Source organism: Larus michahellis, chromosome 15, assembly GCF_964199755.1.
Source record: "Larus michahellis chromosome 15, bLarMic1.1, whole genome shotgun sequence".
NCBI classification, from domain to species: Eukaryota; Metazoa; Chordata; class Aves; order Charadriiformes; family Laridae; genus Larus; species Larus michahellis.
In genome coordinates, this window is record NC_133910.1 from 2,833,508 (window position 1) to 2,845,985 (window position 12,478).

The 12,478-nt window shown below is 52.5% G+C and overlaps 1 protein-coding gene across 2 annotated transcripts in view; it reads right to left on the minus strand.

Annotated features, from left to right (window-relative positions):
• RGS3 (regulator of G protein signaling 3) overlaps nt 1–12,478 on the minus strand; it is an 87,782-nt gene that overhangs the window by 51,261 nt on the left and 24,043 nt on the right. For both annotated transcript variants that reach the window (XM_074608704.1, XM_074608705.1), the window contains 6 exons: nt 12,083–12,164; nt 10,750–10,855; nt 10,109–10,448; nt 9,607–9,646; nt 4,923–5,113; nt 2,885–2,968 (listed from right to left, as the gene is read on the minus strand). In XM_074608704.1, the coding sequence (XP_074464805.1) occupies nt 2,885–2,968; nt 4,923–5,113; nt 9,607–9,646; nt 10,109–10,448; nt 10,750–10,855; nt 12,083–12,164 (843 nt within the window). The remainder of the gene's footprint in view (nt 1–2,884; nt 2,969–4,922; nt 5,114–9,606; nt 9,647–10,108; nt 10,449–10,749; nt 10,856–12,082; nt 12,165–12,478) is intronic.

The window sequence follows — 12,478 nt, forward strand, 5'->3', positions numbered from 1 at the left end:
ATGAGGAGCTGGCAACCCCGTCCCAGGCCAGGAGTGCCGGGAACTTGCAGTGCAACACTTGGGATGAGAGAGAAAAGCCTCTGGCCCTGCAGAGAAGAGCATAAAATGTGGGCATGCTGGTCCGTGTCCTCCAGGCTCCTGGCAGAGCCGGGGGCTTGCAGAGTTCAAGGGAGGACCACCCTGATCCGCAGCCAGGATGGCAGAAAAGAGAGCTGAGAAGGGAGCGAGCATGGCCCATGCTGTGAAAGTACCGCAGAGCTTTGGAAACGTTGCCTCCAGGTACATTAGAGATGGACCCAAAAGGACAAAGCCCATGTTTGACACCTTGTGCGCAATCGCCTGCATCACACTGGTTCCTCTGGCATTCCGCAGGCCGGAGGGATTTCAGAAGACCATAAAAGCGGGAATTGCAACAAAGTCTAGACAGGATGTGATTAAGGCCTGAATAAGGATTGCCCCAGAGGTAAGGTCAGGGAAAGGACAGATCCTGGCAAGCCTCCAGAGAGATAGGTTGACTCCTTCAGGAGATGGGAGAGAGTCTGCTCGGTGACGAGGGTGCAGTGCCTGACGTGGGAACTGCCAAGGGGAAAAGATTCTGGTTTTTTGAAAAGAAAATGAAACAGGACCTCCGTCTCCAGCCCCTGGGCTCTCCTCTCTCGAGCCACTTGGCCAAAGCAGAATAACATAGAGAAAACAGACCTGCAAACCACTGGTCCAGTTTGAGAGAGGCTGGGTGGGAAGAGCAGTGGGAAAATGGAAAACCAGATGGAGCAAGGAAACAAGGACTGATCGGAAACAGGACAGCCTCTGTTTGGGCAGCAGAGAAGGCTGGGGAGGGAGTGAGCTCACGTCCAGCAAAAAACAGAAGTCAGATCCCTTCTGTACCAGGGGAAACTCCATTGTGTCCAGGACATTTTAGGTCTTGCTGGCTTCAGAAGTTCAGTTTCCCTTCTCTCACAGCCCACCAGGACCAAAGCAGGCACTCTTGCTCCACTGGAGAAGGGGAGTCTCGGGCTCTCCAGAGACCTGCACTGACTCCTTGAAGCTCTGCAAAGCCTGCTGTGACCCTGTGACACGCTGCAGACATGAGAAGCCCTTCCCCAGGGACACGGCTGATGTCCCGGTGTTGCTACCTACAACTGTCGGCTCCCAGCAATACGGGGCTCAGCACCACGCCTGGGTTCACACCAAGGGAAAGACTCCTGCTTCCCAAAGCAGACACTGCCACATGCTCGTTCCCATTCCCTACTGCAATTTTTTCACGACGCTTAGTCACAGCCTCTTGCCTTGCCCCTCTGCCAGGCTTACAGACATCACGGCCTCAAGGCACCATCGTTCTCAAACAGTGTCTCATGTTCCTGGCCAGCGTTCAGCACCCTGCCTTTTCCTGGCAGCAGCTCCAACTGGGAAATCCTCTTCCAGCCCCACGCTCATCCTTAAGGCATCGTAAGCAAACAGAGTCCTTTCCCCGAGGTGTCGTCCTTCTGATCCTGCCCACAGCTGGGTCTCTGAAATGGCTAACGTGGCTGTTTGGAGACAGAGCAGCACACCTCCTCCAAACACGTTTGTCCTGAGGCTCTCCATCATTCAAATATGAGCACCCCCGTATACACACATGTTCTGCCCAGGCTGCAAACAGCATTAGTTACTCATAATCGCTCCACATTTGGCTGCTACTACAGACCTCCGAGTCTGCCCCAAAAGCAAGCAACTCCAAACCACCCAGGAGAAGCATCCTGACTTCAGGCTGGCCACCGTATTTCCAAGCCATCGCAGCACAGCTGCGCCACACAGCCACGCGTCTGCCTGGTTTCCATTCACGCACGTGCCTGGGAGACCCTGAGCAGCAAAGAACAGCAGCAGTTTTATGTACAAATCAAGGCCGAGTTTCCTAATTGATCATGCAATTTTTCATGTGCTTTGGCAGATAAAAAAATAATTTAAAAAAATAGCGATTCAAGGGATGAATTACACGTTGAAAACCAGAAAGAGAGAGGAGTCACTTAACACAATCTTGTACTGTTTTGTACAGGCCACACGTACAATATGACATGTCTCTGGGATTCCACCCAGAAGGCGTTACCCAGAAACTAAGATTAGTCACGTAACAATTCCTCTATGGCTCTGTGAAGATGACACATTTTTCACTCCAACTAAACTCAAAAGAAAACTGTTCTGTGCAGCGGTGAGATTCTCTGAAAATGCCCCAAAAGAAACGGCAGGTTCCTCCAGCGCTAGCGAGCAACGCCTGAGGGGGCTCTCCCAGCTTCGCTGTCCCGAATTCCAGGGCTTTGCAGACTTCACCGTGGGATGCAAGCGAAGCCAGCAGCAAATATAATCAGCACGTCTGAATTCGGCCAGTTTGGAAGTTGAAAGCTGTCCCACACGCAGGTTCAGCACGGAGCCGAAGCTTAGTTGTTTCCCCAGACTTTTAACAGCCCCCACAACAATTGCGGAAAAGAAGCTGAAGACAGAAAAAAGAGAGGAATTCGGACAAGACATGTGACCTGTTTCGGGAACTAAGTTTCTGAAAACCCCTGTAAGAAGTTCTCCGTCTAGTTCTCTAACCTGACACAAAATATTCTTAACCTCCCTCCTCCTGAGCCTGCCGGCGGCCTCAGCTGCCGGGCTGAGACTGGCACACGTTTGCCATGCGCAATTTCGTCTTTGCGAGCATGAAGGAAGAAAAAAAAAAAAAAAAAGTTGATTTCTAGCAGAGAAGAGTTTTGCTATTTAGTTTATCCGCGATAAACTGATTCCAGGTTTTTCCAAATATCATATTAATGTAAGTACTGCCCAATAAAACATTTCCCTTCTCAATCTACTATATAAGACTGCAGAAGAGCGGGTTTAGAAAGCTCAGAGAGCATGGGAAGAGTCTTACCTGTATCGTCCTGCTTCTGCTCTCGTGAAGAAGCAGCTCCTCTGACAGAAGCAGAGTCCGGGCTGGGTTGCAAAGATCTAGGGGCTACGTTTGAAAAGGAGGAGAAAAAAAAAAAAAAGAAAGAAAGAAAGAAAGAGTCAAACCTTCCACTGGAAGTGTGGTTTGCCAGAAAAGCTTTCCGCCCACCAAACCCACTGTGTCTTCACTCTAAGCTGTAACTCTCTGAAGGAGAAGCCGCCCCACACTGTGGTCAAAAGGACAGAAAGTCTGCAGTCCGGGTAAGCGATAAAAAGAAAACCCCACACTTAACACCTACATCACACACACATCTACAAAAAGACAATCAGCCGCTTGCCTCTTTGTACGTTAACTGTTCTGCACAGCGCAGGCTTGGTTATGGGCGCTTTTCAGCAGGAAACACAACCACAACGGTGGCACGTCAAATTCTCACATCCCTCAGACAAGAATATTTGCTACATGATTTTATGGATTACTCTCGCAGTAAGTTAAAGAGGCCTCAAGAAGGCTGCCCTTCCTCACGCCACGCTGCACGCGTGCCTCCCCTCTTTAACGCTGGAGAAGAACAGGACAGGTGGAGCGGTCCTGCCCGCAGGACAAACCCTGCAAAACCAGCCCAGGAGCATCCTCCTGAGCAGCTCGTCCAGCAGGCATGTCAGGGCACCTGAAACAGCGCGAAGCATGAAAAACAGTTCCTGAAGAACAGGCAGAAACCCCCCAGGGTCAATCCAAGACACAAGTTTTGGGAGTAAAGCAGCAGAAGTGCCAGTTGGGTTCCTACCAAAAGGCAAACTGCGCACACAAGCAGGGCTGGTGATGGCTCCGGTGCTAGTGTGAACGGCCACGCAGGTGCCATCAGGGAGGACAGAAGTGAGAATAAGCCTGGCCCCCAGCCCCAGCCCAGCCCCACAATTGCCGGAGTGACAGACAAGACGGATCGGGGGCTTGAGCCCAAAGGAAATCACCAGGCTGAGCTGACATGACACTGCCGCTAGCAGGGGAGGATGGACGGTTCCCCACAGCCTCAGAGATGAAAGTATTCATCAATAAGGTACTTAAATATACAGAATCAGATGAGGTTTTCTGGGGTTCTGGCCATACAAAGGACAAAATGGAAGACACACAGGTAGGTAGAGCTACTACCACCAAATTCAGGGATAAATTTTAAGAAAATAATTTACGGAACATCCCCTGTCAAGCTATTACTGTTCTGGATCCTTGTCCAAGATTTTAGTGCTGGCCACCAGCTAAACTAAAAGACCTTTGTTTGTACACTATAATTAACAGCACAAAGAACCCACGGGAAGAAACCATATTGAATTCAATCGCATGAAGTTGATTGCTGAAGCCCAGAAGCTGGGATACCTCCTCCTGGTTCAAGCAAGCACTCAAGGACCAGATTTGAAAGCTCAAAAGGGAAAAAAACTCCAACAGAGAATCACACACAGAATCACAGAATGGTTTGTGTTGGAAGGGACCTTAAAGATCATCCAGTCCCACGTCCCTGCCCTGGGCAGGGACACCTCCCACCAGCCCAGGTTGCTCCAAGCCCCGTCCAGCCTGGCCTTGAACCCCTCCAGGGATGGGGCAGCCACAGCTTCTCTGGGCAACCTGGGCCAGGGGCTCACCGCCCTCACAGCAAAGAATTTCTTCCTGAGATCCCATCTAAATCTCCCCTCCTCCAGTTTGAAACCATTACCCCGTGTCCTATCATTACACTCCCTGATCCAGAGTCCCTCCCCATCCTTCCTGTAGGCCCCCTTTAGGGACTGGAAGGGGCTGGAAGGTCTCCCCGGAGCCTTCTCTTCTCCAGGCTGAACCCCCCCAGCTCTCTCAGCCTGTCCTCACAGGAGAGGGGCTCCAGCCCTCTGATCATCCTTGTGGCCCTCTGCTGGACCCGTTCCAACAGGTCCATGTCCTTCTTGTGCTGAGGACTCCAGAGCTGGATGCAGTACTCCAGGTGGGGTCTCACCAGAGCAGAGCAGAGGATCCCTAACACCTTGCTTCCAGCTGCACTTACCTGCACAAAGACGGGGAACACCAGCACTTTGGGAGCCAGCGTCACGTACGTGCCGTAGCTGGAGTGTGGGATGTGTGGCCGCACTATGGTACAGTTCTGGTAGTTCCCGTAGCTCTTCATTGTCTGCACAGTCTTCATCAACCTGGATTTTCTCCCAGACCCCATGTGCGATTTCCCTTTACATGCATTTCCTGGACGAGAAGAAGCAGAAAGAAGCACAGAATCAGACGAGGGCTTCCGCAGAGCTGCGGCACGCTACCGGCTCAGCTCCTGCTCCTGCCAGCTGAAGGAGGGCACGTAAAGCATACGGGAAATAGCTGGAGCCGAGAGCTGCAGGGCCATTTGTCACTCTGCTACCAAAGTTTCCCAGGGATTCATGAAATAACAGCACTGACTTCGTTTTCCCTAATGCAAAATGAGATGTCCCTTGACATTTCTGCTCAATCGAGAGCAACTCACTTGCTGGACCAAGGACTGAAGGGGATCACACCAGCAGCACACACACGGCTGTGTACGTACAAACGAAACCCCAAGGAAATCACAGCAAGCTCAGCTGCAGGCAGCACATCTGCCTCGGGGTGTACGCTGCCTTCTGCACAACTTACGAATATGGTACTTTGGAGGAAGAGATGTGGTACTGTTACACGCACCTCCCTGTGCAGTACTGAAAGTATGAAAGAAGAAATACAGAACAACCCCAAACATGGCTTTAAATGGTCATTCTTGAATCACAGGAGCACTAAGGAGGTTCCCACCGCTGGGGAATACCTGCCTGCACCACTCAACCCTTCCCTTTCCAGGGAGGGGAAAGGAGAAAACCATCTGTGACTAACTCAGGGTGGGAGAAGAGAAAAAAAAAAAAAAAAAAAAAAAAAACAAGAAGAAAATAAGAAAATTTAAACCTTGTGACATTTTTATCCACACAAGTTCTGCCTGCTCTGGATTCTGGGCATGGGAGTTCGCAAAGTGCAGGAGTTTCACATCATGGGGCACTGGGTGGCAGGTTAATCACGGTTTTTAGAAGATACTAAGATTGGAGGATTCAGAGAAAGGGACAGAAGTGATAAACACATTCACACACATGGGATCAATCCATGCCTTTCCAAATTGCTCCCAGGGATGTGATGGTTACTCAGACATGGGGGCGTATTTATAAAGGATGACCTCATTTTGCATGAGGCTGGCGCATCATCCGCTGGTTTTCAGCATTACATTTCGGTGCTGGAAAAATTCCTAGCAGCCTGACTGGCTTTTTGCTGTGTCCATCTTCACCGCAGAAAACCGTTATCCTCCTCCAAAGGAGGGACCACACCGCAGCTTTCCTTTGCAGCCCCCACCTCAGCGGGTCCAGCAGACTGTAACTTTTCCCAACAAGCCAACACCAGCTCCTGCGGCCACTCCACACCTGCCAGTCTGCATTCCCAGAGGCCAGGAGGCATTAGGTGGGATGTCGAACCCGCGACAGAATATCTAATGTAATCGATAATCCTGTGATTAAAGTATGATTGATAATTACCAACAATTATCACCGGTCCCTGCTAGCTGCTGTGTGGGTGAGTCCTTCCTTCCCCTGTTGCTGGGCAATTGCTGCTCTATAGGATTGCTCAGCCCTTCCTCCCAGCCCAGAGGAATGCCTTGGAACACACCCAGCAAGCTCCCACCAGCATTTTGTCTCGTGAGCGCAGGCACGGGACGCGGGGTGCTCTGAGGATGCTCTGCCTGAGGAGAAACTACCATTTTCTCAGCAGCAAGTCAATGGGGTGAGAGCATCGCAGAACGCAGGGAGCCGGTGCCTGTACGCGCAACCGGCTGTGAGCAGATACATGGTTGAGGGGGATCTGTCGGAGGCAGCAGTGCTAAGGATGGCTTTATGCATCCTTCTCCCCAGACCCCTCACATGGATGTGACCATCCATGGATGAGACCAACACATGGGACCAGAACCAGAACCAGAAAGGAGCTGCCACCCGCTGGTCTTCTCTGTTCTCAGGTGTGCTGGGACAGCACGGCTGCTGAGCGGGGAGCAGCTGTGAAATATTTCCCATTAATGACATCAATCCATTAGGTCTAAGGGCCTTGGTGTACTCCGAGGACCCCAGCATACAGTTTTGGCCACCTCGATGTCCCCAGGCCACAGCGCTCATCTCTCCTGCCACACACAAGCTCCAGCAGCAGCAGGACCTACCAGGCTGCGGTGAGACAGGTTCACATTCCCCAAGGGCCCTTAACCCCAGCCCGTGTCCCGCTGGGCACCAGCGACCTGTGCTCTGTCCTAAAACTTGCAGGCAACAACTCCAACAGGAATCGAGTACGTCTCTAACCAAAAATTCACGCCTTCTTCAAAAGAAGTCCCGCTGAAAGAGTGAAGTCTTTTCTCCCTCCCCACTGATGCTGATGAACTAAACCAGCTCGGGTCCAGCAGGCAGACCTCTCCACTCGGATTTTAACACATCCAGGTGAGAAACTGGAACATTAGTCCAGGACCCTCCCGCATGGCGATGTCTCAGGAACACGCTTTGTATGAGCGAACCCCCCTGCAGCCCCCAGCAGAGACCCCCAGCATCCCTCCCGCCAGCCACCGGGCGTCCCTGCTCCCGCCGCAGCGGCGCTCTGCACAGCGGCTCCTGCCTTTGCGCTGTAACGCATACCCGCAACCTTCCCAGGCAGAAACGAGCCAAAACACTCCTGAACATGGCTCAGGGCAGATAAGGTCTCGTCCAAAGCAAATACACGAACCTACCCAACATTACATATTCCATTATGTATTAGGAAATAGCACATCTACCTTCAGATAAACGCCAGCGGAGCCAGACCGTGCTCTCTTGGCAATCCAGACCTGCTGTTTACTGCCGGCTCTCACAGCCGGCCTCCGCAGGGGGGTGGCCCTCATGACCTAAGAGGTTGTTTCTACCTCTAAGTGCAATAACCCTGACATTTTCTTTTTCATGGTCACGCTGCCAGATAAAAATCAAAACACAAGAGACAGCTCAACACGGGCCAGATACAATCTGTATGGGCTGTTCAGGATCTGCTTTTCCTCTTATCCTTAAGTCACCTCATTTTATTAGAGGGATTCGTCACCTCCACAAGATCTGCTTTCTGCACACTGGCACAGAAAGCCACCCAGCCTGCCCGAAGCACAAACTCCTGTCACCCTGTGACCGGTGGCCACCGCCACATTTAATCACCGCTCAGGTTAACTAGAGCATTCTTCCCTCTGAGGACTTAACATTAAATAAACTGAAAACAATCACTAAAAATTGTTATGGGAAGAAGCCCGAGTCTTTCAAATTCCACCCTGCTGTAAGAACAAGTCCCCACGGGGCAACTCATCTTTTCACAGGATCCGCAAACAGCAGGAAAGAGTCGCAATTATCCACGGTACAAAACATCCCCCGCAGTGGAACTGCGGAAAATTCTTCTGGCTACAGAGCTCCAGGGCTGGGAGCATCCAAGGCACAGGGGCCTCGGACCCACACTGCTCCCTCCTGCCTCCCAGACAGGGGCCCCTTTGCCAGCCCCACACTTTCCCTTCTATGGACGCTGCCCCACTTTTACAGGCAGCACAAAACCTTTTAGCTGGAAATTGTGCCTGCACCACGGAGGGGCTGCTGCGGTAAAGACACTCCTGCGAGATCACACGTAGGAGGTCAGCTCTGCTGCAGACACACAGCTCACCCCAAGGGCATCCCAGCAGAGCGGGGTGCGAATGCGACCTCCCAAAGCTCCTGAATCAATGAACTGGCAAGAGGAGGTTCTGCACGGAGCTGGGCGTGCTGAAAATGGCAATTGCAAGTTCAACAGCACCCAGTAAACACCCTAGGGAGTATCTCCAGGCCTCACTGTTCTTGGGTTGCTTCTGTCCCCAGTTTCCCACTGGACATGACAGCCACCTGTTGATATCTAGTTCAGGGAGCCCTTGTGTTCCTCTCTGCCACCCCTCTCGCAGCCCAGGACTCGCGCAGCGCCCTGCAGCACGCCTCACCCCACTCTTCCTGCAAGCCCATCCACACCCGGTTCTCCAGGAAACCCAAGTGTACCTGTTGCAGAAAACGAGTTTACACTTCAAAGGGGTTTTGAGGAGAGCTGGTCCAGAGACTGCGAGAGACCTTGTAGCAGCCCAGGAAATGAGCATTCCCCAAACCTGGCACTTCGCCCTGCACTAATGTCTGTACAAATCTGAGTCATGGCCATCTTCGCTCCCTTAGTAATAAAATGAAACTTCAAGCAGGGGACAAAGTATTATCCCCCCCAGCAAGGCGTTACACAGGAGAAGCTAAACACGTCACGGAGAGGCCCAAGACACATCTGGGGAACCACCAGAGCAACAATGCTCAGCGCTTTCACACTTCATGCTTTCATCATGCCCCCGATGGAAAGCCCCTGCCACCAGCCTCCCTTCTTCAGCCGCCCTGTGAGCTCCCACAGAGACCTTCTCACCACGAGTGACAGCAGCTGGACGCTCCTCCGGACTTTGGGGTAGGGTTCTTGGTTCTATGTTTGATGCAGAGAGTAGGAAGATTACGCTACTCAAAAGCCCCAGGCTCCTGCCGCTGTGCTCAAAACGTAAGGGACTACTGCAGCATTGCAGGGCTAAGGGCAAGGATTCACTAATGCTAGAAAAAAAAACATGTTTAGCTCTGCTGGGTGCTCTGAGCACCATTTTTAGCACATCGGCAACTCACCCACAGTAGCATTGTTCTCTTGATAGACAGGCCTCAGCAGCTGTAAGACACAACCCAGAAAGGACACAGTCACCTGAAGTAGGCTTGAGATAGACTTTACAACAACCAACTGCAAATTTTAACACGCCAGACCCTGCAAAGCCAAAGCATTCCAGAGAGGCAAAGATCATTTTCACCCTATTGCCAGCAGAAAAAGAGAGCAATGACTTGCACTGTGGTCTATGCAGTGGAAGCACTTCCCATGTCCTCACGCCTTGAGCGAGCCCCGAGAGGAAAGAGCAGGTCATTCAGCCCAGCTCTACCATCCTAGTGGTAAATGTTTTAGGCAAATAGTGAAAGCTCCACCAAGGGACACAGGTCTGGCTTGTAAAATGGTATGTGCTCTAGCAAACATTTAGAGATGATGCTCAATAAGACTGAAGCACAAGCCAAGAGAGGATCCAGCAAGCACAACCACAGCCACAGGCAATAACTTGAGCATGGGGCTGGAATACAGCCCTACCTGGCTCCCTGGGTTCAAAGGCGCTAGAATGATGTAGTTCTGGTCCGCAGCAGAGGGGACCCGGGACAGGGGTGGCATGGTGTTCTGGCTGCGCTTGCCGATCTCCGTGTACCTCTCCCAGCTGTTCAGCACCAGCCCATCGCTCCCATCATACAGTACGTGGCAGCTCCGGCGCTGCTCGGGCCGCAGAGGCATGGTGCTGTTCTTTTCCCGCTTGTTGGGAGGTGACTGGAGGTCGTAGGCGGACTTGCAGGACGATCTGCGGATCATGCCTTCGGGTCCTGACTTGACCTGCGGGACGAGCCTCCAGACCAGCAGTATGATCTCGGTGGGACAGTTCCTGAAAGAGATGGCATGGGGCAAGTCGGAGGTGGAGCAGGAGGGAGCGGGGCACCCTGCAGCATTCAGACAGCCGTGAGCCCTGCAGTCCGTCCTCCCTCTAATGCCTCCGCCCCTGGCCTGCCCTCCCCAGCCTCTGCGTCCTCTCTTCTTCTACTCCAAACAATCTTTTCCCAGTCTCCTGCATTCCTCAAAGCCTTCCCCTTCCCGTAGCCACTGAAAGCTCCTGCTGCCCTGCCCCCCAGGCTCCCTCAAACCACCCTTCCCACAGCTCGGCGCTGATGCTTTGGGTGAACACTCACCGGATTTCGTGTGCCAGCTCTACACATTTCCAGTGCTCCACAGGCTGCTCGTTCAGCTGCAGCACCGTGTCAAGCTGCTGCAGACCTGCCTTTTCTGCTGGGCCACCTACGGAGAGAAGAGATGAATGCCAGTCACCTGCCGGACAGGGAGCTGAGAGTATGAAGGGAAGGAGAAGCCCCGGGGCCGGGAGACTCCCAGATCGCTTCATAGCTTGCACCACTCACTCCTCTAAACACAATCTGTTTCTTCTAACATTCACACCTGAAAATGAAGTAGGGCCAGCCAGCCTGGAGCGTCACCTTCCAACATGCACTGGTGAGGCCCCACCTCGAGTGCTGTGTTCAATTTTGGGCCCCTCACTCCAAGAAAGACACTGAGGGGCTGGAGCGGGTCCAGAGAAGGGCAACGGAGCTGGTGAGGGGTCTGGAGCACAAGCCTTGTGAGGAGCGGCTGAGGGAGCTGGGGGTGTTCAGCCTGGAGAAGAGGAGGCTGAGGGGAGACCTTCTCGCTCTCTACAGCTCCCTGAAAGGAGGGGGCAGCCGGGGGGGGTCAGTCTCTTCTCCCAAGGAACAGGCGATGGGACAAGAGGAAATGGCCTGAAGTTATGCCAGGGGAGGTTTAGGATGGAGATTAGGAAATATTTCTTCATGGAAAGGGTTGTTAAGCGTTGGAACAGGCTGCCCAGGGCAGTGGTGGAGTCGCCATCCCTGGAGGGATTTAAAAGCCGGGCAGACATGGTGCTGAGGGACATGGTTAGTGGTGGTTTTGGCAGTGTGAAATTAATGGTTGGACTCGATGATCTTAAAAGATTCCTTCCAACCTAGACAATTCCATGATCCTATGCACACACATGGCACCTGGGACAATGTCATAAATGCTCTCTCAGAACTATTGCACAAACTTCCCATGTCTCTTGGTGTGCAGCGGGGAGCACCAGGGTACAACAGAGACACCAAGTCCATCCTGCAGCTCCACACCAAGAGGATACACTCAGGCAACTGAGGGCTCCTGTGGCCCTGTGTGACACTCCCCCCCGCCCAGGACTTCCCATAGGACTCCCAAGCAGCCGCACAGCTCTCAGGTTGGAGAGGGAAGGGAACAAAATCTCTGAAAATTACTGCAACACGCTGCCAAAATAGTGACACCGCGTTAACCCAGTGGCCTCTGACCTCATTAAGAGGCAACAGAGAATTCATTAAGTGAAGTTTCTTGGAGGTAACCAGAGTCCTGCACGGCATGGGAGCTTCTGAATCACAATATGCTCTGGGAAGCAAAAAAGGAGCAGAGTCATTCATTTAAATCAAGAGGGATAAAACTGATCTGATCTCTTACCGGAGTCCACTGCCTGCACACGGACTGGGGAGTCGCAGCAGATCGTGAAGCCAAACCCATCGCTTCCTCGAGGGATTGTAATCTGAAGAGAGACACGGGAGTCGCCTGTTAGATGGGAAAGCAGCCACTGCGTGTGACCAGCGAGCATCCCCCCTCTCACCCACACAAGCCTTCGGAAAGGCAGGCACACGGCATTTCTAGCAGCGGTCGCAGAGCCCAAAGGAATTGTCACGGTGAATACTGTCACCCTGTGAACCCCACGGACAATGGGACCCTCCCCTGCCGCAGCCAAAGCGGGGGGGAAAGGGTGCTAAAAAGCAATGCAAAATCAAGCCGAGGATCAACAGAGAGGAATGGCGCAATGTGACTGTTTATTGAGCACGCACCAGTCTCCAC